At 40.7% G+C, this 24505-nt stretch overlaps 1 protein-coding gene across 4 annotated transcripts in view; it reads right to left on the bottom strand.

Annotated features, from left to right (window-relative positions):
* Positions 1 to 24138, bottom strand: part of LOC143125921 (NACHT, LRR and PYD domains-containing protein 12-like) — a 61406-nt gene extending 37268 nt beyond the window's left edge. For 2 of the 4 annotated variants that reach the window (XM_076287754.1, XM_076287763.1), the window contains exons 1-13: positions 24028 to 24138; positions 23720 to 23833; positions 23236 to 23349; positions 22930 to 23043; positions 21555 to 21838; positions 19649 to 21404; positions 12576 to 12746; positions 10953 to 11105; positions 10639 to 10809; positions 7412 to 7582; positions 6066 to 6218; positions 5752 to 5922; positions 433 to 603 (exon numbers count right to left, since the gene is read on the bottom strand). In XM_076287754.1, coding sequence (XP_076143869.1) covers positions 433 to 603; positions 5752 to 5922; positions 6066 to 6218; positions 7412 to 7582; positions 10639 to 10809; positions 10953 to 11105; positions 12576 to 12746; positions 19649 to 21404; positions 21555 to 21838; positions 22930 to 23043; positions 23236 to 23349; positions 23720 to 23833; positions 24028 to 24095 — 3611 coding nt within the window. In that variant the 5' untranslated portion in view covers positions 24096 to 24138. The remainder of the gene's footprint in view (positions 1 to 432; positions 604 to 5751; positions 5923 to 6065; positions 6219 to 7411; positions 7583 to 10638; positions 10810 to 10952; positions 11106 to 12575; positions 12747 to 19648; positions 21405 to 21554; positions 21839 to 22929; positions 23044 to 23235; positions 23350 to 23719; positions 23834 to 24027) is intronic. The other 2 variants (XM_076287782.1, XM_076287772.1) reach the window with 2 other exon arrangements.
* Positions 24139 to 24505: the final 367 nt, after the last annotated feature.

The following is a 24505-nucleotide window of genomic DNA, read 5'->3' as shown; positions in this document are numbered from 1 at the left end:
GCTATGATTTGAAATGTAAGCTGACTGTTGTCAAATTTGCCAAATAAGATACGGGAGAAGCAATATGGTTCATGCTGTTTCATTCGTGCCGAAAAGGAGGGAGAATGAAACATTATGCACGTTCCACTTTTGCATAAATAATTCCTGAACAGTTTTGGTCAGGTCTGAAAATGCAACTGTATTTGACAGAGGACAGATATAGGTTGCTAGTGACAAAATATGAGCTTTCTGTGTGATACGATCTCTATTCCCGACCTATTATTGCCGTGCTGTGGAAAATCTGTGAGCACTTAAATTATGTGCCGGTGCACCAGTGCAACCAATCTAAAATGTCTGGAGCCCTGAAGTGTAAAGCAATGCTGTTATGGTGTAGTTAATACAGTCTACTTTCAACTGTGCATTTCCATTAACACAGTCTACAATATTACTGACCTCAGTTTCTCCAGTTTGCAGTTTGGACTCTGAAGAGCAGAGACCAGATCTTCTCCTGACAGCTGCAGGTCATTTTGACTCAGGTCCAGTTCTCTTAAGGGGGAATTGGCAGACTGCAGAGCTGAGGCCACAATCTCACAGGACTTCTCTGTTATCTTACAGTCAGCAAGTCTGCAACAGAGGCAAAAGAGTAGGGGTGGGCGATATGGACAAAAAATAATATCTAGATATTTTTTGTGATTTCGACGATAACGATAATTAGTCGATATCCTTTAAAAAAAATTGTAAAAGTCACTTTACAGCTCATTATTTATGAATAGCATCAATACAATAATAACCAATAACCTAACCTGTGACTTTTTAACCAAATCAACCAATGCATTATCACTCTATGACACATTTCCAATTTTGCCCCCGTGTGTGGCAATGACATGGTCTAGCCAGCTACATTAGAGAAGATGACTGGGCCTAACAGTGTCTCAAGAAAAAGTCTGAAGCTGAAGTTCCTTTCAAAAACCTTTACTTAGGATTCACTGTAAAACTAAGCAGACCAACAGAGTACATCTCAGTTATTCCCTTCGATGTTTTGTTTAAGAGAAATCATGTAGGCTAGCATTCCAAGTTACAGAATAGAAACTAATGCGTTAGCTTATGGCTAATGTATATGAGAAATCCCATAGAGATGCTAACGGTTAGCATAATCGATACACGTAGATATTTAGAGCGAACTTTAGTCCATTTACAAAAGGGTTACATGAGAAGAGTTCTTTGTTTACAACTGACTACTAAAATACTCAAAGGCAAATGTTTTCTCTCCATATAATACCATGTAGGAAAAAAGGACTGTCTCATGCTACGTGAACAGAAGTAGCTGCACAAAATCCCTTGTAGGCTACGTCTTGATCTCGCTACACAAAATAAACATTAGACCTGCGTGTGACAACGTGGACCCACTAGGGATCATGTGACACTTGCTCTGATGCAACGGGGCTTCTCTTGCATACACCTCCTGGATTTGTGAATGTATGGGGTTTCAATGCGTGATTTTGAGTTTTTTTCCCCCATAAGTAATTTAAATACTCGATAATGTAAATTTGCACATCGTTAAAACAACAATCACAATATTATCGCAGACGATATATATCGCCCACCCCTACAAAAGAGGATTAAAAATGCAATGTCTCATGTGACTCATGCCACTGCCTGAGTCACATGAGATGGTGCTCCATCCATCCAATTGATGTTTCTGTTAGGTACTGTACATAAATGCCTTCAGTACATTCTGTGTAAAGACAAATCAAATGACCAGTTTTGGCAGAAGGAGAAACAGAGAGAGAGAAATACTTCTTTTGAAGTAAAATGTTGATTGTGAATACATTTCAGAGGACAGTATCTCTGCATGCCATCGGATCTCACTCCTCCGATTACTTTACATCCATCAGGTCTATAGGTAATGCAATCTGAGTTGATTACACATGATTTTGTATACACCACTGTTAAAGGACAGGTTCGGTATTTTACACTTAAAGCCCTGTTTTCAGATAGTTTATGATTAAATATAACGTTTAAGATTGAAATTTGGACACATGCTGCTGTCCTGAGAATTTTCGGTTTCTGTGGTAGCGCCCCCCCTCCTCTAGAACGCTGCATAGGTGCACTGGAACAATCCTTCCTAAAACGCATTAAACTTTCGTTTACAAAGACGTGAAACTCACCGAGTGGTCAGGGGTGTTCGCTGATATGCTCACACAAAAATCGCTGCAAAAGATGCTTTCCAACAGGTGTTTACCATGCGTTGTAAAACTGTGGAGCTATTTTTCCAAACGCCTCAAACCCGTGCATTCTTCCATTGAGAGCTTGAATAATAGACACTCCAGCCCAGTTGGTGGCGATAATGCACCTTACACCGTCTTGCCAATTACAAGCAAACCACTGGCATTTCATTGAATACACAGAAGAAGCAGAAGATCGCTGTCTTGAAGGATTTTGCAACAGACAGCTAAAAATGAGGCGATTTTGTGCAGTTCCGCATTGCAGGAAAATTCGTAGCAAAAAATTTTGTCACAGACTTCCTTTCAACGATCCAGAAAGGCTAAAGTTGTGGCTGGAATTTTATGAAGGTATATTGGGTGCAAAAGTGGCAAGCACATTTAACTGCAGATTTTGCATGTGCACACTAAAGTCGTAAATGTGTAACAGTAAAGTTGAAGTTGTACATATTTTTTTATATCTTGTTAACACAAAATAGGGGCTACGGGTTCACAAATCCTTTTTACAGGTACACAAATCCTTTTTACAGGTACACAAATCCTATCCTGTGAGTCACAACTTTCAAGAGTCACGCACTCGACACTTTTGCTCCAATCGTTGCAGCGCAGTAGGTGCGAAACACATTTGCACATCCGTGTTTCATAATCTGAGAACATGCACAACATTCGTGCATTTGTAAACCCAAATGTGAACTAATGCATCCGAAGTTGTGCATCTGTGAAATAATTTCTCATTAATAAAATTCTACAGATCGCTTTGATTTTCTTGCACGACTACAAGTCAATTGATACATGTGCTCGAATCTGCTTCTACGAGTGACGAGTGACTTTTGCTCCTAGCTAGGTGATAAAATAGGTGCAAAAAGATTTGTATGTGTGCACGTCGAGCAATCGATCGAGAAAACAAGGCGGCCGGATCTGGATCCTGGATCACGCTCAGACTACCATTGCCTGCTCATAAAGTAAGTAACCTCAGCATGTTTCCTTATCAATGAAGGACACACGATTTATAGTTTTTCTTTGCACAAAGCGAGGAAAAAAATGTTGCGGTGTGCGGTGTTAAGTTCTACGACCTTATTATTCATAATGTCTGCACAGCAAACAATTGCTAACTTGCCTTGCACTATCCAATAGTCTTCGTGCAAGATACAAGTCAGCTGTTCGAAAATTGCAGAACGATTGTGTCAGATTGTGTGTCCTAACGATTTTGGACGGGCAGTGTTATATTTCTGTACTTCTAAACTAGTTATTTATCTAGCGATAGCTAGCTTGATCTGGCACTGGAGGATTTAGCAAGCAGGTAAACTAAGCTAAACATAGCTGTCATGATAATGTAAACCAACAAACAAGATAACTTTCTTCATATTATTATCATGTTACTTACCTTATGAGCAGGCAATGGTAGTCTGAGCGCGATCCAGATCCGGCCGCCTTGTTTTCTCGATCGATTCGCTCGACGTGCACACATACAAATCGTTTTGCTCCTATTATATCACCTAGCCAGGAGCAAAAGTATCGTCACTCGTAGAAGCAGATTCGAGCACTTGTATCAATTGACTTGTAGTCGTGCAAGAAAATCAAAGCGATCTGTAGAATTTTATTAATGAGAAATTATTTCACAGATGCACAACTTCGGATGCATTAGTTCACATTTGGGTTTACAAATGCACGAATGTTGTGCATGTTCTCAGATTATGAAACACGGATGTGCAAATGTGTTTCGCACCTACTGCGCTGCAACGATTGGAGCAAAAGTGTCGAGTGCGTGACTCTTGAAAGTTGTGACTCACAGGATAGGATTTGTGTACCTGTAAAAAGGATTTGTGTACCTGTAAAAAGGATTTGTGAACCCGTAGCCCCTATTTTGTGTTAACAAGATATAAAAAAATATGTACAACTTCAACTTTACTGTTACACATTTACGACTTTAGTGTGCACATGCAAAATCTGCAGTTAAATGTGCTCGCCACTTTTGCACCCAATATACCTTCATAATCTTTTTGCACCTATTATATCACCTAGCTAGGAGCAAAAGTCACTCGTCACTCGTAGAAGCAGATTCGAGCACTTGTATCAATTGACTTGTAGTCGTGCAAGAAAATCAAAGCGATCTGTAGAATTTTATTAATGAGAAATTATTTCACAGATGCACAACTTCGGATGCATTAGTTCACATTTGGGTTTACAAATGCACGAATGTTGTGCATGTTCTCAGATTATGAAACACGGATGTGCAAATAGGATTTGTGTACCTGTAAAAAGGATTTGTGTACCTGTAAAAAGGATTTGTGAACCCGTAGCCCCTATTTTGTGTTAACAAGATATAAAAAAATATGTACAACTTCAACTTTACTGTTACACATTTACGACTTTAGTGTGCACATGCAAAATCTGCAGTTAAATGTGCTCGCCACTTTTGCACCCAATATACCTTCATAGAATTTCTGGGGTTGGATGTGAGCACACCTGTTGAGAATCTGCAGAAAGCTGATCACCGTGTCTCTGCGGTCTGCTTTTTACTGAGGTCGCTGGAGGTCGAAAGAAATCGCCCAAAAAGCTCTTTCGCCTGAGAAACACAGCGGTTCCCACATTACCTCCTGGGACGACAGAGTTGGAAGTACTTGGGGTGAGAACTTATTTGTTATGTCCATAACCTGTCATGTTCACATCATGAGCCTAACACTAACCCTAGCCTAAATGAATAATTTGGCTACATGGTTTTGTACTTACTATTTTTTTGGCTGTGGAACTTTCATGATGAAAACGTAATGATTCACGTAGGCCATCATTCACATCGTGCAAGTTCCAAGACATTTTAGCATTAGCCATGGTTGGACGTGACAATAATTTGGATAGCGTAGTAGCCTACGATACCACGACTGCATAAGACTACAGAAAGAATACAAACAACCCCATATCCGTTTCCGGCAGCGGAGTAATACCATACCTCACAGCACATCCAATACAAGTCAATGGAGTTGGACAAAAACTACGATAAAACCTGTTGGAAAGAATCTTTTGCAGTGATTTTTGTCTGAGCATATCAGTGAACACCCCTGACCACTCGGTGAGTTTCACGTCTTTGTAAACGAAAGTTTAATGCGTTTTAGGAAGGATTGTTCCAGTGCACCTATGCAGTGTTCTGGAGGAGGGGGGGCGCTACCACAGAAACCGAAAATTCTCAGGACAGCAGCATGTGTCCAAATTTCAATCTTAAACGTTCTATTTAATCATAAACTATCTAAAAACAGGGCTTTAAGTGTAAAATACCGAACCTGTCCTTTAAGTGGAGGAAAGGGAATAATGTGTATCAATGCAAGTGTGAAAGTAGTAGAAGTCACTAAAGAGCATACAGTGTTCTTGTCAGTTTATGACCAGCAGGTTAGTGACCTTTCTATGGCTTACTATTTCCTTTCAAAGACGAAACACCAACTGAGAAAAACAGTATGCAAATGATATGTAGTATAGCTTAGATACTGCCCAGCTTACTTGCAAATTGATTCCTAACAATCATACCAACCTCTTAAAAATCTTTCAGAGTATTACTGACCTCAGTTTCTCCAGTTGGCAGTTTGGGTTTCTAAGACCAGAGAGCAGCTTCTCTTCTGATGTTTGCAGATCACAACCACTCATGTCCAACTCACTCAGTTGAGAAATATATGACTGCAGAACTGAGGCCACAACCACAGAGGAGCTGTATTTGAGTCTACATCTGGTAAGTCTACAGTGAGAGGGAAACATTATGAGCGACATGTCTCATATACCCCTTCAATTCTCAAATATGAAATGGTAAATAAAGGTGTTAGCTGTTTATTACATAAAACAGAAAGCACCAGTCACTTTGCACTATGCAAAAACACAGACCTCACTTCACAGTCTTGATTCAGTGGTTGATGGAGTAGTTCTCCTCCACAGTCCTGAAGCTCACTGTCACTAATGTCGAGCTCTCTTAGGTGTGGGTTTGCCCCCTGGTGAGCCAACGCCAAAAATCTTCCTCTCAATTTACAGCCAACAAGTCTGTTAAAACACAAGCCATGTAAAAGACATCATAGATCATTGAACATAGAATCATACTAATGTAATCAATTTAAGAGCAGGGCTCCGAGGAGCAACCAGAAATCTGCTCAATGTGACTAAAGGTTTTCAGTGGTCGAACATTTTGCTGGTCTAACTCTTTACTCTTTTTGTGTCTCTCTGGCCAGGGTCCTGAAGTGCTTCGTGGAATCGTGCCGGAGTTGACTGCGCAGGCAGGAGTCGGGCAGGATTCCACCATACACCCCTTTATTCTTTAACTATGGAAGACGGGAGGCGTAAGGGGAGGTGGTGGGTTGCGAGCGGAGTAACGCCAATGCTGCAACTTCGGCAGGTAGACTATGAATAAGTAACCTGACTGATTGAAGGAGGAGTGGCAAATTCCGTCACGCTCCTCCTGAACTTCTGTTTGTACAAGCCATTTCACTTTTAGAGCTCAAGGTTAGAGTCATCACCACAGCAGTCACCACTGCAGAGTTTTTTTCAAACAAATTGAGTTTGTTCTTATTGCAACAAAGTCAATTGCGGAATATAGTTGCCGAGAAGTGCAAAACAAATTTACATTTCCTGGTGCAAATTTTATGACATGTAATTCTGTGCTCAGACATTGCTCAGACACAATTTCCACCGACAAATGTAAATTAGTTTTGAACTTTGTAATTTTACACCCACAAATGCAAATTTGTTTTGCACTTCTCGGCCACCACAGTGGAAACCAAATTCCTCAAATAAATTATAGCACGCATGTAAGGAGCCTTAGTATAGGGAAGCTAATGCTCTGTTAATCCCAATGAAAAGTGATAAATATTGTACAATATTGAAAAGTCTGCTTGTCTGGAGGAGACACAAAGACAGCCTGGACCAGATGAGAAAACAGAAAGTAAAAATAAAACACATAGGGAAATTGAGCTGAGGTTAGATATCCCATTACTTTGTATGTATCTCCAGGTTGCTAGTGACAAAATATGAGCTTTCTGTGTGATACAATCTCTATTCCCGACCTATTATTGCCGTGCTGTGGAAAATCTGTGTGCACTTAAATTATGTGCCGGTGCACTAGTGCAACCAATCTAAAATGTCTGGAGCCCTGAAGTGTAAAGCAATGCTGTTATGGTGTAGTTAATACAGTCTACTTTCATCTGTGCATTTCCGTTAACACAGTCTACAATATTACTGACCTCAGTTTCTCCAGTTTGCAGTTTGGACTCTGAAGAGCAGAGACCAGATCTTCTCCTGACAGCTGCAGGTCAATTTGACTCAGGTCCAGTTCTCTTAAGGGGGAATTGGCAGACTGCAGAGCTGAGGCCACAATCTCACAGGACTTCTCTGTTATCTTACAGTCAGCAAGTCTGCAACAGAGGCAAAAGAGTAGGGGTGGGCGATATGGACAAAAAATAATATCTCGATATTTTTTGTGATTTTGACGATAACGATAATTAGTCGATATCCTTTAAAAAAAATTGTAAAAGTCTGAGTTACTTTACAGCTCATTATTTATGAATAGCATCAATACAATAATAACCAATAACCTAACCTGTGACTTTTTAACCAAATCAACCAATGCATTGTCACTCTATGACACATTTCCAATTTTGCCCCCGTGTGTGGCAATGACATGGTCTAGCCAGCTACATTAGAGAAGATGACTAGGCCTAACAGTGTCTCAAGAAAAAGTCTGAAGCTGAAGTTCCTTTCAAAAACCTTTACTTAGGATTCACTGTAAAACTAAGCAGACCAACAGAGTACATCTCAGTTATTCCCTTCAATGTTTTGTTTAAGAGAAATCATGTAGGCTAGCATTCCAAGTTACAGAATAGAAACTAATGCGTTAGCTTATGGCTAATGTATATGAGAAATCCCATAGAGATGCTAACGGTTAGCATAATCGATACACGTAGATATTTAGAGCGAACTTTAGTCCATTTACAAAAGGGTTACATGAGAAGAGTTCTTTTTTTACAACTGACTACTAAAATACTCAAAGGCAAATGTTTTCTCTCCATATAATACCATGTAGGAAAAAAGGACTGTCTCATGCTACGTGAACAGAAGTAGCTGCACAAAATCCCTTGTAGGCTACGTCTTGATCTCGCTACACAAAATAAACATTAGACCTGCGTGTGACAACGTGGACCCACTAGGGATCATGTGACACTTGCTCTGATGCAACGGGGCTTCTCTTGCATACACCTCCTGGATTTGTGAATGTATGGGGTTTCAATGCGTGATTTCGAGTGTTTTTCCCCCATAAGTAATTTAAATACTCGATAATGTAAATTTGCACATCGTTAAAACAACAATCACAATATTATCGCAGACGATATATATCGCCCACCCCTACAAAAGAGGATTAAAAATGCAATGTCTCATGTGACTCTTGCCACTGCCTGAGTCACATGAGATGGTGCTCCATCCATCCAATTGATGTTTCTGTTAGGTACTGTACATAAATGCCTTCAGTACATTCAGTGTAAAGACAAATCAAATGACCAGTTTTGGCAGAAGGAGAAACAGAGAGAGAGAAATACTTCTTTTGAAGTAAAATGTTGATTGTGAATACATTTCAGAGGACAGTATCTCTGCATGCCATCGGATCTCACTCCTCCGATTACTTTACATCCATCAGGTCTATAGGTAATGCAATCTGAGTTGATTACACATGATTTTGTATACACCACTGTTAAAGGACAGGTTCGGTATTTTACACTTAAAGCCCTGTTTTCAGATAGTTTATGATTAAATATAACGTTTAAGATTGAAATTTGGACACATGCTGCTGTCCTGAGAATTTTCGGTTTCTGTGGTAGCGCCCCCCCTCCTCTAGAACGCTGCATAGGTGCACTGGAACAATCCTTCCTAAAACGCATTAAACTTTCGTTTACAAAGACGTGAAACTCACCGAGTGGTCAGGGGTGTTCGCTGATATGCTCACACAACAATCGCTGCAAAAGATGCTTTCCAACAGGTGTTTACCATGCGTTGTAAAACTGTGGAGCTATTTTTCCAAACGCCTCACACCCGTACATTCTTCTGTTGAGAGCTTGAATAATAGACACTCCAGCCCAGTTGGTGGCGATAATGCACCTTACACCGTCTTGCCAATTACAAGCAAACCACTGGCATTTCATTGAATACACAGAAGAAGCAGAAGATCGCTGTCTTGAAGGATTTTGCAACAGACAGCTAAAAATGAGGCGATTTTGTGCAGTTCCGAATTGCGGGAAAATTCGTAGCAAAAAATGTTGTCACAGACTTCCTTTCAACGATCCAGAAAGGCTAAAGTTGTGGCTGGAATTTCTGGGGTTGGATGTGAGCACACCTGTTGAGAATCTGCAGAAAGCTGATCACCGTGTCTCTGCGGTCTGCTTTTTACTGAGGTCGCTGGAGGTCGAAAGAAATCGCCCAAAAAGCTCTTTCGCCTGAGAAACACAGCGGTTCCCACATTACCTCCTGGGACGACAGAGTTGGAAGTACTTGGGGTAAGAACTTATTTGTTATGTCCATAACCTGTCATGTTCACATCATGAGCCTAACACTAACCCTAGCCTACATGAATAATTTGGCTACATGGTTTTGTACGTTTACTATTTTTTTGGCTGTGGAACTTTCATGATGAAAACGTAATGATTCACATAGGCTATCATTCACATCGTGCAAGTTCCAAGACATTTTAGCATTAGCCATGGTTGGACGTGACAATAATTTGGATAGCGTAGTAGCCTACGATACCACGACTGCATAAGACTACAGAAAGAATACAAACAACCCCATATCCGTTTCCGGCAGCGGAGTAATACCATACCTCACAGCACATCCAATACAAGTCAATGGAGTTGGACAAAAACTACGATAAAACCTGTTGGAAAGAATCTTTTGCAGTGATTTTTGTCTGAGCATATCAGTGAACACCCCTGACCACTCGGTGAGTTTCACGTCTTTGTAAACGAAAGTTTAATGCGTTTTAGGAAGGATTGTTCCAGTGCACCTATGCAGCGTTCTGGAGGAGGGGGGGCGCTACCACAGAAACCGAAAATTCTCAGGACAGCAGCATGTGTCCAAATTTCAATCTTAAACGTTCTATTTAATCATAAACTATCTAAAAACAGGGCTTTAAGTGTAAAATACCGAACCTGTCCTTTAAGTGGAGGAAAGGGAATAATGTGTATCAATGCAAGTGTGAAAGTAGTAGAAGTCACTAAAGAGCATACAGTGTTCTTGTCAGTTTATGACCAGCAGGTTAGTGACCTTTCTATGACTCACTATTTCCTTTCAAAGACGAAACACCAACTGAGAAAAACAGTATGCAAATGATATGTAGTATAGCTTAGATACTGCCCAGCTTACTTGCAAATTGATTCCTAACAATCATACCAACCTCTTAAAAATCTTTCAGAGTATTACTGACCTCAGTTTCTCCAGTTGGCAGTTTGGGTTTCTAAGACCAGAGAGCAGCTTCTCTTCTGATGTTTGCAGATCACAACCACTCATGTCCAACTCACTCAGTTGAGAAATATATGACTGCAGAACTGAGGCCACAACCACAGAGGAGCTGTATTTGAGTCTACATCTGGTAAGTCTACAGTGAGAGGGAAACATTATGAGCGACATGTCTCATATACCCCTTCAATTCTCAAATATGAAATGGTAAATAAAGGTGTTAGCTGTTTATTACATAAAACAGAAAGCACCAGTCACTTTGCACTTTGCAAAAACACAGACCTCACTTTACAGTCTTGATTCAGTGGTTGATGGAGTAGTTCTCCTCCACAGTCCTGAAGCTCACTGCCACTAATGTCGAGCTCTCTTAGATGTGGGTTTGCCCCCTGGTGAGCCAACGCCAAAAATCTTCCTCTCAATTTACAGCCAACAAGTCTGTTAAAACACAAGCCATGTAAAAGACATCATAGATCATTGAACATAGAATCATACTAATGTAATCAATTTAAGAGCAGGGCTCCGAGGAGCAACCAGAAATCTGCTCAATGTGACTAAAAGTTTTCAGTGGTCGAACATTTTGCTGGTCTAACTCTTTACTCTTTTTGTGTCTCTCTGGCCAGGGTCCTGAAGTGCTTTGTGGAATCGTGCTGGAGTTGACTGCGCAGGCAGGAGTCGGGCAGGATTCCACCATACACCCCTTTATTCTTTAACTATGGAAGACGGGAGGCGTAAGGGGAGGTGGTGGGTTGCGAGCGGAGTAACGCCAATGCTGCAACTTCGGCAGGTAGACTATGAATAAGTAACCTGACTGATTGAAGGAGGAGTGGCAAATTCCGTCACGCTCCTCCTGAACTTCCGTTTGTAAAAGCCATTTCACTTTTAGAGTTCAAGGTAAGAGTCATCACCACAGCAGTCACCACTGCAGAGGTTTTTTCAAACAAATTAAGTTTGTTCTTATTGCAACAAAGTCAACTGCGGAATATAGTTGCCGAGAAGTGCAAAACAAATTTACATTTCCTGGTGCAAATTTTATGACGTGTAATTCTGTGCTCAGACATTGCTCAGACACAATTTCCACCGACAAATGTAAATTAGTTTTGCACTTTGTAATTTTACACCCACAAATGCAAATTTGTTTTGCACTTCTCGGCCACCATAGTGGAAACCAAATTCCTCAAATAAATTATAGCACGCATGTAAGGAGCCTTAGTATAGGGAAGCTAATGCTCTGTTAATCCCAATGAAAAGTGATAAATATTGTACAATATTGAAAAGTCTGCTTGTCTGGAGGAGACACAAAGACAGCCTGGACCAGATGAGAAAACAGAAAGTAAAAATAAAACACATAGGGAAATTGAGCTGTGGTTAGATATCCCATTACTTTGTATGTATCTCCAGCATAGAGACATTCAGGAAGAGATCACTGTAGAGAAGAGTATGGGAGGAGGAGGGCAGTAGCTTACATGGTGCTGTGGGAGAGCCAGCTTGTTCAAGCAACAGCTGAGATGGACAGCATGTGGCCTAATTTCTGTTAGGGTATCAGCAAGCATAGATGCACTGGATAGTAGCCTAGTAATATCTAGTGATATCTGCAAAATGCTCTTTGTGTCTCTTTCTTCTGACATTAGTAATGTGTTATGATAAGCAATTTACATAAATTGTATATGCACTCAGGGACCTAGAAACACATCTGTCTGCAAAAACCCTTACCTCTGCCTTTGAGCCCCGACCTATTATTGCCGTGCTGTGGAAAATGTGGGTGCACCTAAAATGTGTGCCGGTACACCAGAGCAACCAATCTAAAAAGTTTGACGTCCTGAAGTGTAAAACAATGCTGTTATGGTGTGGTTAATACAGTCTACTTTCAACTGTACATTTCTGTTAACAGTCTACAATATTACTGACCTCAGTTTCTCCAGTTTACAGTTTGGACTCAGAAGAGCAGAGACCAGATCTTCTCCCGATAACTGCAGGTCATTTTGACTCAGGTCCAGCTCTCTTAAGGGGGAGTTTGCAGACTGCAGAGCTGAGGCCACAATCTCACAGGACTTCTCTGTTATCTTACAGTCAGCAAGTCTGCAAGAGAGGAAAAAGAGGATTAAAAGGTAATGTCTCATCATGTCCTAGTAACGTTAGAGCAACACTGTGAAATGTTTCATAATATACTAAGAACTGTTAGTAGTCAGATTGAAATTATAGCATCTCTGTAGCATTTCTGTAGTTGAATATGATTGAAAGAGATGTGTTTGGAGTTGTTTAAAGGTTGTAGACTGATTCATAACTAACACACATTGAAATAAGCAAATAAAAAGTTACATTACATTATTATAATAGAGTAGTTCTAAAATGTGATTTGTTTGTTGATGATTGAGTATTTATGATGGACAAAGAAACAACAAGATAGACAAATTTGGGTAGATTAAATGCAAAAAGGGCTATCAGCGTTAATAGAGCTATCATCGTTAATGCTGTTGTTGAGATGTTAATCATGGTGAGATTAAGGGCCCTGCATAACACTCAATTTTTTTAATAGCATTTATCACGTGCAGCCAACCATTTTTTATTTTACACTGCCACTTGTGCTGTAATCAACGATTCTCTTTGGTTGCTTTGACCCTTTGATGGGGGTCCTATGTGCCCAGGGTCCTATGCTCCCAGGGTTTTATGTTCCTAAGGTCCTATGTTCCCAGGGTCCTATGTTTCCAGGATCCTTTGTTCCCAGGGTCCTATGTTCCCAGGGCCTTATATCATACCTGCCAACACTCCCGTTTTTTTATTTTTTTATCGCACACGCCATTTATTTAGGAAGTGAATAGGAAATTATATGTACCGGTACCTAATTTTACCAGCGATCCAGTGATCTTAACTCCCATAATTCATTACAACTAGACCGTTGGACCTGTTTGTTTCAGGTTTGTTTTCTCACCAACAGGACCGCACCAGAGTGCGTTAGATGGTGCGGACTGAGACCACCTGTTTTTGGACATGACATCATTTTAGTATTGATTACAGAGCCATAAAGTGAGATACGAGGTTATGACACCATCATCACAATGTTGTAATTCTCTGGAAATAGAAATTATGCATATGAAGGCTTAACTCTTCCCCATTCAGACAACATTGGATGACTACCCATGTATCCTTAATGACAAGTTTTGATGACCACCCCACTAGCCTATTACTAAAACTGTCATTGGACACAACCATATGGGTAGCCCTAGTAATGTATAAGGGTGGCTCTTATTAGACATCCAAGGGGAAAAGAGTTAAAACGCATTAGATGTAAAGTTATTTGCTGTTAAAGTGATGCCAAAATGAACAGAGGTCAATGGAATGCTAACAGCATTATTAGCCCCAGAGCCTCCCATAGGGGGTACACTTTCCGAACGTTCGCTTACCCCCTTGCAAATACCTTATAGAAGCTTTGCTTCCTTGTAAGCTTCTGCCTGGTCCTCCTGCTGTACAGGACAGAGGCGTATCAAGCTTTTTAAAAGTGTGGGGGTTGTGGGATAGGAAAATGAAACAATCTGGCCAAATTATAAATAACTCCCTACAGGGATGTTGTAAGTATTTTCTGAGAGGGGTGCGGACTATATTGGTGTCCGGGAGTTTCTCCCCCGAAAAAAATGTGAGATTCTAATTGCTAAACACACCATTTTAATGCAGGTTGGGAGGGACAGAAGAAGCAGTGCCTATGTGTGGCTCATGTGACATGTAGGCCTACATGCTCTACCTGCTATCACTTTACTAGTTGACACTACCCTACATGGAGACATATCTCATGTTATAAATCAAGAATCAGAAATTATGTTTTGTGCATGTGGGTTAGCAGGCTACAATAAATTGCCTCACAGATAACAGCCTAATTTCGAGGTATCACTAATACCTATTAAATAAATGTAAAGGACACAGAATAGTGACAGAACTGTAAGCTGAAATTCAAAAACGTTTGAAGTCCACCCAAACATATGCAAAGGGAATATAAATAAATTGTGTTGCATATAGCCATCTTAATTAATGTCAATTTAAAGATTATGATTAGCAGTTTCTATGTTTTTTCCATTGATAGTTACAAGCCACGTTGTTGTTTAAACTATTGTTGCTTCTAGCCCACGTTACCTTCAGTTTCACTTCCTTCAGGGACGCACACATTGCATGAGCGCTCATAAGCGTTCTGTTTGAGTTCTACATGCTGGAAATCTTAGTTCTCAGATGTAGAACTCAAATTTGTCTTGACGCCGCCGTTTGTAAGATCAAAATAAGATGTTCTACATGGAACGCGATCGTATTTAAGACAATAAGATCTCCAGTAGATGTAGCACTACGACACATATGACAGTGAAATCTGCCCTACTAAGGCAAAAGACCTTAACTCACCAGAGTGTGAAACTGAGAAAAATGCCTTTAAAGTTATCTTAATGTCCTGACAATTGAGTAAAAGGTATAATATTGTAATTTTCACATTTTGTAGTGTATACCTGTATTAATCTATCTACAAAAAAAATGAACTCAAATTTGACCTTTGACCCTTTTTTGGAAGTTACTGTATTCTGCCTTAGTATTGCCCACTAAATGACAATCGGTCATACTAAGGCAAAATACCTTAACTTCTATTTTATAGCACAATGTTATGATAACAATGATAACTTTCACTTAAAATGTAAGCAATATTAACCCTATTGGACTCACTATGATAAAATGATAAAATGTGGCTTCACATTTATCAACATCATATGAAAATGATAGTTTTTTTCATAGTTTTTTTCTGTATTTCATACTCATACTAGTACCACACAGACAGTCACTTCTGACCGATGTCAGAATTAAGAATGAGAGTGTTTTGATGTTTTAATATATATAAAGCATATTTCTGTTTGGATATGAGGCACTAATTTCTAGACTAATTGGCTTGTTTATTTCTATAACCAGCCTAGAACAGCATACATATTTCAGAATCATCCCATTGTAGCATCTTAATGTCTGCTGAAAAGTTTCAGTGAAAACATAGGAATTAATATTTCTTGGGATTTTACTTGCAGTCGGCTATTTGCATTATTATCATGAAATCAGGAATACATTTTGATGATGTGTGTAGGTCTTTGATTAAGTTATGATTGTAGGCCTATACATTTTCCTGGATAGAATGGAAACTTAACCAAATGCAGATGATAAAACAAAGTTCTCCCACACAAATTAGGTAGATTAGGATGAGATTGGTTGCCTTTATTTGGTCATTTTATATTACTGCAATTTAAAGCTGCCTGCTTTGCGACTAGCTTTAATTTCCCCACCAACCCGCAGCTACACTAAACTTTAGGATGCGTTGATAGAATTGACAGCCTGTAAAAACTTGGGAGTTTTGACTAGCCGGCAGCAAGTTTTAAAAACTCGTGGCAGATTTAATGGATTCGCTTTCTCGTCGGTTGTTTGGTATGGATTTTAACCAGGTTTCAACAAAAGGTAGGCTCTAAATTACTACATTCCTGCTGCTGGTGTGTGTGTGGAAGGTGTGTCGTTGCGGCTCCAACAAACTCGCGTCGTTTTCAGTCAATCACTTATCATTTGCAGGCGAGAGCTAGCATACAGTATGAGAAACATTTCCCAGTTGACATGTAGCCTTGTATTACGGGCTGTGGTGTGAATTAAGATATCCTAGGCTACAAGCCATGCTCTAATGCGATTGTTACTGAATATATTGTTGAGTTTAGGCTTTTAAGTTAGGCTAATCTTGATAGCCTAGCTAGCCTATCTTTAACGCACCAGCATATCCTTGATCGTGGCATTTAGGCTAGGTAACGTTTCAAAGCCATCAATCTAACAAAAATCAAGCACTGCAAAACATGTAGGCTACTGTAGCCTATACACTTTATTGAAGTTAGTGTGTGTCTGAGGTGATTTAATTGAATAATGCATAGCCTAGACATAACTCCAGCCGGCAATACAACTTCACGTTGATGGTCGGTCAGAAGGCAGCTTGCCATAACTTCGCATCGTAACTTCAATCGAGTGTTCAGTAGCAGCATGAAAGGAAGGCATAAAGCCGTATCTGATGTTATGGGCTTCTGCCACAGTTTCCCCTCGGCTTTTTGAAGTTACGGCAAAAACATCATCTTATTTCTCCCAAAAAACAACCGAATTGAAACTTGATGTTTGTCTACATGATAAAACGTATGTTTATTGTCCTAATAATGACAAAAACTAATTTTCGCCAAAATCGAAGTTACGACCTTCTGCCTTAGTGCGGCAGAAATGCCGCCGACGTTTGTAAGATCAGGTCAAATAAGACGTTCTAAATGGAACGCGATGTAATTAAGCTGATCTTTTCCAAGCGTCTTGGAGACATATGTGTGCTGACTGGGATATGTCTATATAGTTAACTCATTGAGTGCCAAAAACGTAATATTACGTTTTTCCTTCCCATGCGTTGAGTGCCAAAAACGTAATATTACGTTTTTAGCTTTTTTTTTAAATTACGAAACTAGACACTCTAATACACCTTACATGTGATTTTGGGAACTCTGTGATGAATTGAAATGAACTATATGACGATCGTGAAACTCATGAAAACGGACAATCTGGACATTTTATCATAACTCGGTTGCCGCTTTGGGTCGAATCAGTGACGCATGCACGTCAGGTCAAAACCAGGCCATTTTCGTGGGTCTATCACGAGGTGGCAGTCTCGCCAAGTCTCAGTGATCACTTCCCGGAATGTTTACACGAGTAAGTAACAGGCAAGACTTCATATTTCATGAAAGACGTTTATCTCCATTTCTAGAAAAAAACAGCGATTTTGATGAAAACTAGCCACTGTTTAGCTTGGGATTTCTCAGGAACGGAGGCGTGTAGAAATACACGGTTTGCACGCACTGAGAGCTTCAGTCAGACAGTGAATTTTGGTTTACTAAATTAGCATAATGCGGTAACAATTATCCTTTAAATTCTACCTGAAATCTGCTCACTGCAGACGTTATAATGCAGACCCAAGCAGCCGCACCCTTGTAAGACGCACACTTTGAATTTCATCAGAGTGGCTCTGGTTCTTCACTGGCTAACTTGATGTGATTGGCTGGATGACCGTTCAATTAAATCAACAGACCTATTTGTGTCTCTCTGTGTGTGCGTCATGGTAGATACGGTTCCAACTCTGTACGGGAGCGTCTATTTCCATATTTTACTTTCATTTTAATCTGACAAAAAGTGTGGGGGATAGAATTGTGTTCTAGCAAAAGTGTGTACGTTATAACACCCACATCCCCCACGCTTGCTACGCGCCTGGTACAGGAGGTGACATTTGAGTGACATTTAAGCCTATATTATGTAGCCTAAATATACCCCAAATATAGGCTACCCATTGTCTTTATGTTGAATTGTTTGTGTATGGTGAAGTTATAATCAGACTTCAAGCAGTGCAAAGCATATCGTATCTTATCTTATCGGTGGTTGTTTCATATGAATCTTTAATGTAGCGTATCGTTGGCAGTGTATCGAGATCGCCTCAGTCCACAGCCTTACTGCAAAGTGGTTCTGTGCGCGTGTACCTGCAATCCTGTGCTGAAATTTAAGCCCTGATAACATAAGCCCCATAAGTGTCACTTTTGCATTAATAATTGTAGATAGGTGAAATATATGAAAATGTCAAGGTTTACAGACAACCTCAAAAGTGACTGACAGGCCTCGGACTGGCGAATCATAAATGGCTAATAAAAGTATATTACTGACAGTTTTGGTATACAGGCTACCAGGGTAGGAATTTCACCCCTTCAGCCCCTTGCGTTGGCCGTGAGGCCCCTTTAAAAATCAGAGGTTTACAGGCCACGGTGGCCTTGGTGCCCCCTTCTTTCAATATTCTGCTTTGCGTCCTACTAGCGATTTTTATTTAGCCTGTGGCCTGTCAAAATAATCTTAGCATTCACAGCGCAAATCAATTTAGTCTTTTACGCAGTGGAGAAAGTGACTGCACAAGAAAGAAAGTGCGTCCAAATTCACCCATTCTCAGTTGAACTACTCGCGAAGTAGCCTATTCATCACACAGACATCACATGAAGTAAGTATCAAGTATCACATGAAAGCGCTTTTTCTCAGCTTTTAAACGATGTTAGCTGATAATTGCTGTGTTGAATGGTTCGCGAGAAAAGTTAATAATATAACTCAATTTAATCATACATTCTACTGAAGGTTTTGCGTCCCATGATCTCCCTACCCATTCATCTTGGTGGAATACTTTACGAACCCTTCTTTTAACACATGACAATTAACCATATATCAGAATAAACAGGAGACCTTACCGAACACAAAGGTGTAAAGCAGTCCCCTGTACAGTTAGCCGTTCCAGAGTAATCCAGTTTTGAATTTGCAGTAAAGTTTGACATACATGGATGTCTCCAAATTTGGGCTTTAAGTTTTACAATGTGTTTAAATTGTTCCACATGATTTCATAACGGGCCAAATACAAAATAAATGTTACAAATATCGCCTAGATATTGGTAAATCAGAGGACAGCTGACTAAGAGTTTGTGAAAGTAGCCTTAATAATCACAAAATGCTAAGCATGCATCTAGGCTATTTGAGTTTCTTAAAGCTGAGCTGTGCTTAAATTGTTCAATACATGATTTCATAACAAAATAAATAAATGTTATATATAGCCTAGATATCTGTAAATATTAGATGGTCAGATGATTTACAGTTCTATGTAATATGTCATGTTTTCATTTCCTGTTTTTGTAATGTTTCATACAGTAATGCAGGTCTACTGCAGTGAATAGGCTAAATACAACTTTGATCATTTTTATAGTCTACTACTGTATAGTTAACTTTGGCCTTGGTGCCCTGACATGTGGCCTTTGTGCCCCCCACCAAATATGCCCAACTGAAGGCCAAGTGGCCTTGCCCCCAGAATTGTGAAATTCCAAGCCTGCAGGCTACATAGAGAAACAGAAGTATTGTAGTATTGAAAATTGAAGCATTGTTATACTCACAGAGCCTTCTTGCAGCATCTCACTGCTGGCACCAGTCTCCTCCATCCCTCCTCTGATGTTCTGTATTTCTTCAAGTCCAACTCATCCAGCACCTCCTCAGACATCAGAAGCATGTGGGCCAGTGCTGAACATTGGGCAGGTGACAATTCACCTGAGAAGCCATCTGGAGATGTCAGATATTGTTTGACTTCTTCATGTAGAGAATGATTATTCATTTCAAATAAGCAGTGTAAAAGATTTATGTATCTTTCAGGAGATGGGTCCTTCCTCTTGAGTGTTTTGATGTACTGACATGTTTTCTTGATGCTCTCTGAGCTGCTGTGTGTGTTTGTCAGCAAGCCTTGCAAAAGGGCCTGATTGCAGTCCAACGAGATACCTACAAGGAAGCGGAGGAAAAGGTCCAGGTGTCCATTCTGGCTCTCCAAAGCTTTATTCACGGCTCTCATCAACAGATCAAACAAGTCAAAAACAGACAAAATGTTCAAAGAGAAGACAAACACATGCAATGCAGCCAGAAACTCCTGGATGCTCAGATGGACAAAGCAGTAGACCTTCTTGTGGTGAAACACACATTCCTCCCTGAAGATCTCAGTGCACATGCCAGAGTACACTGAGGCTTCACTGACATCAATGTCACACTCTCTCAGGTCGTCCTCATAAAACATGAGATTGCCATTTTCCAGATGCTTGAAAGCCAGTTCTGCCAATTTCAATATGACACTCCTATGTGATTTCATGAGCCGCTGTCTATCTATCTCACTTTCCTCTTGATACTTTTGGTTCTTCCTGGTGGTCTGAATGAGCAGGAAGTGTATAAACATCTCAGTCAGAGTTTTGGGTGCTTCCTTCCCATCCTCCTGTTCCAGTATCTGCTGAAGGACAGTGGCTGAGATCCAACAGAAGACTGGCATGTGACACATGATGTGGAGACTCCTGGATGCCTTAATGTGTGAAATTATTCTGTTGGCTTGATTCTGGTCACTGATCCTCTTCCTGAAGTACTCTTCCTTCTGAGGGTCATTGAACCCTCTAACTTCTGTCACCTGATTGATACACTGAGAAGGGATCTGACCGGTTGCTGCTGGTCGGGAGGTGATCCAGAGGAGAGCAGAGGGAAGCAGAGTTTCCTGAATGAGACTTGTCATCAGTTCATCCACTGATGATGTTTGTGTCACTTCAGACAGCTTCTGGTTCCCTTTGAAGTTCAGAGGAAGTCGACTCTCATCCAGACCATCAAAGATGAACACAATGTGGCAGTCTTTGTATTCAGCACCCTTTAGCTCCCTAAGCTCAGGGTGGAAGTCAAGCAGGAGCTTGTGAAGACTGTACTTATCATCTTTGATCAAATTCAGCTCACGGAACGGAAGCACAAACATAAAATCTACATCCTGGTTAGTTCTCTCCTCTGCCCAGTCAAGGATGAACTTCTGTACTGAGACAGTTTTTCCAATGCCAGCAATCCCCTTGGTCATGACAGTTCTGATGTGTCTCTCCTGTCCAGGTAAGGGCTTGAAGATATCATTACAGTTGATTGCTGTGTCTTCTGTAGTTTGTGGCCTGGATGCTGACTCAACCTGCCAGACTTCATGGTCATTATTCACCCCTTCACTCTCTCCCTCTGTGATGTAGAGCTCTGTGTAGATCTTGTTCAGGAGTGTTTGAGTCCCTGACCTAATGATGCCTTCACATATGCTCTCAAACCTCCTCTTCATACTGGCTTTATGGGTAATCTGTACTCTGTTCAGAACATGGTTGTCTGTTTGGCATTAAATGAACAAACAAACAAACAAGCAAGCAAAGAGATGAGCATCAGGTCAGCGTCACATTTTCACCATAACAATACTATTAATACATTTGAATTTAATGATATGAAATGTCAGCACCATTTTGATTTGAAAAATCTCACCTGTTAGTTTGGCTCTTTTAACTGGAGCATGCTCAGTTTCCAGATGGGTGCTGCCTCCCATGACTGTGTGCTCATCTAAAGGAGGCTGTGCCATAGTTTTGGAGGGTTGTGTTCTGGGTCTCTTTCTGCACTGGGGGCAGCTGTAGTCTCCTGATGGACCAGACTGGCTCCAGTAGCTGCTGATGCACTGCCTGCAGAAACTGTGTCCACAACTGGTGGTGACTCGATCCCTCAGTAGCTGCTTACACACTCCACACCTGGACTGATCCTGGGTCAGATTATTCCTAAACCAACGCCAGAAACAACAATTATTACACACACACACACAAATGCACACAAACACACACTAACAAATAAACACACACACAATCTCTGACTCGGACACACACACACACACATACAAACAAGCTAACAAATAAACACACACACAATCACTGACTCGGACACACACAAACAAATAGGCCTGGGCGTTATATCAGTATTACAAGTTATGCCGATATATTTTAGAAAGAGTAATTATTATTTACAGTTAAGTTTTCAGACCCTTTCGAGTTTTCCTTTCCATTTCTGCAGCATTGAAAGTGCCCAAGAGCACAGTAGCCTCAATCATTCTCAAATGGAAAAGTTTGGAACAACAACAGTCTTCCTTGATCTGTCTGCTCAGCCAAACTGAGAAATGTTCTTGTATCTTTGCCCAGATCTGTGTCTTCACACAACCCTGTCTCGCAGGTCTACGGATAATTCTCTTGACCTCGTGGCTTGGTTTTTACTCTGACATACACCATCAACCGTGAGAGATGTGTGCCTCTCCTAATAATGTCTACACAAACAGAAATAGCCTAGTCCATATCTCCATGTTCAGTTCATGTGTAACAGTGTGAGTGTAAACAATGTTTAGCTTGTAGGCTAGATTAAAGCTTAAACTCAAAGTGCTTTGGTGGTATTTTAAATTCCATGTCAACTAACCCCAGCGCCGACATAAGTGCACTGCTATTTTATACAGTCTATGGTGCACTGTCACTTGCCACACACATCAGCGCCGAAGTTTTTAACTGGCAAACACTGGATGAACAATGGATTTTATGGAGCGGTGCCGACCAAATAGAACTGAATCGTGATTTACACGGCGACAAAGTGCAATGCTGGTGTGCGGAGTGGTATTGAGAAAAATGGAATCTAATGTGAATGAATGTCAAAACCAGAGTGACCCGCACTCATGTCGGCATCGGTGTCCACAGCACTTTAAAGCACTATTCAGCCGACCGGGAGTTCAGAACTGTGTTGGTGTTTATTCTCTTCATGACTACAGGAGGACGACTAGGCAGAAGACACACACACACACACACACACACACAAACACAATCTGAAATCTCACTTTGGATCTGATCGTGGTCGTCCATTGCAGAAATTGTTAGGATGATCCATGGACCAGTCACTCTTCATGGACACACAGCTGGGCACTGGAGACACTGGTCTGTGTGTCTGTGGTCTGGATACATGAGACAAAATACATAACAGATTGAGCCGACACATCTTCACAATAGTAACGAAGGTTAGCATGTGTACACACCCTTTCTTTCAAACACACACACTCTCTCTCTCTCACACATACACAAACACGCAAAAATGCTAACAAATAAACACACACACACACACACACACACACAATCTGAAATCTCACTTTGGATCTGATCGTGGTCGTCCATTGCAGAAATTGTTAGGATGATCCATGGACCAGTCACTCTTCATGGACACACAGCTGGGCACTGGAGACACTGGTCTGTGTGTCTGTGGTCTGGTTACACAAGGAGACAACACATATAATAGACTGAACCGACATATTTTCACAATAGTTAGTATGGTTTGGATGTTTGCATACTCTCTGCCTCTCACTCTCTCACACACATACACACAAACATGCTAACAAATAAACACACACACACAGAATCCCTTACTCACTCGCGTGCGCACACACACACAAACACACACACACCACACACTCTCTCTCTCTCTCTCTCTCACACACGCAAACATGCTAACAAATGAACACACACACACAATCCCTGACGCGCGCGTGCGCACACACACACACACACAAAAAAAAAAAAAACACACACAAAAAAAACACACACACAAAAAAACACACACACAAGCTGAAATCTCACTTTGGATCTGACCGTGGTCGTCCATTGCAGAAATTGTTAGGATGATCCATGGACCAGTCACTCTTCATGGACACACAGCTGGGCACTGGAGACACTGGTCTGTGTGTCTTTGGTCTGGATACATGAGACAAAACACATAACAGATTGTGCCGACACATCTTCACAATAGTAACGAAGGTTGGCATATGTACATACCCTTTCTTTCAAACACACACACTCTCTCTCTCTCACACATACACAAACACGCAAAAATGCTAACAAATAAACACACACACACACACACACACACACACAATCTGAAATCTCACTTTGGATCTGATCGTGGTCGTCCATTGCAGAAATTGTTAGGATGATCCATGGACCAGTCACTCTTCATGGACACACAGCTGGGCACTGGAGACACTGGTCTGTGTGTCTGTGGTCTGGATACACAAGGAGACAACACATATAATAGACTGAACCGACATATTTTCACAATAGTTAGTATGGTTTGGATGTTTGCATACTCTCTGCCTCTCACTCTCTCACACACATACACACAAACATGCTAACAAATAAACACACACACACACAAAATCCCTTACTCACTCGAGTGCGTACACACACACAAACACACACACACACTAGTGTTGCACGGTCTATCGATACTAAAAAGGTATCACGATGCCTTCACGCAAAAAACGATACGATTTCCGACGTTTTTAGAATCGATACTTTATTAAAATAATAACGTTCTGCGTCTGTGTGAACTGCTGCTCTCACTGCTCCTTGCACGCATCTAGGCAA

Source organism: Alosa pseudoharengus, unplaced genomic scaffold (genome assembly GCF_046254945.1).
Source record: "Alosa pseudoharengus isolate Yale_2024_CS ecotype anadromous, Long Island Sound unplaced genomic scaffold, YU_APseudo_1.1 YU_APseudo_1.1_scf_1, whole genome shotgun sequence".
Classification (NCBI taxonomy): domain Eukaryota; kingdom Metazoa; phylum Chordata; class Actinopteri; order Clupeiformes; family Clupeidae; genus Alosa; species Alosa pseudoharengus.
The sequence above is the reverse complement of the archived record's forward strand: the minus strand, read 5'-3'. Positions and strand labels throughout refer to the sequence as shown.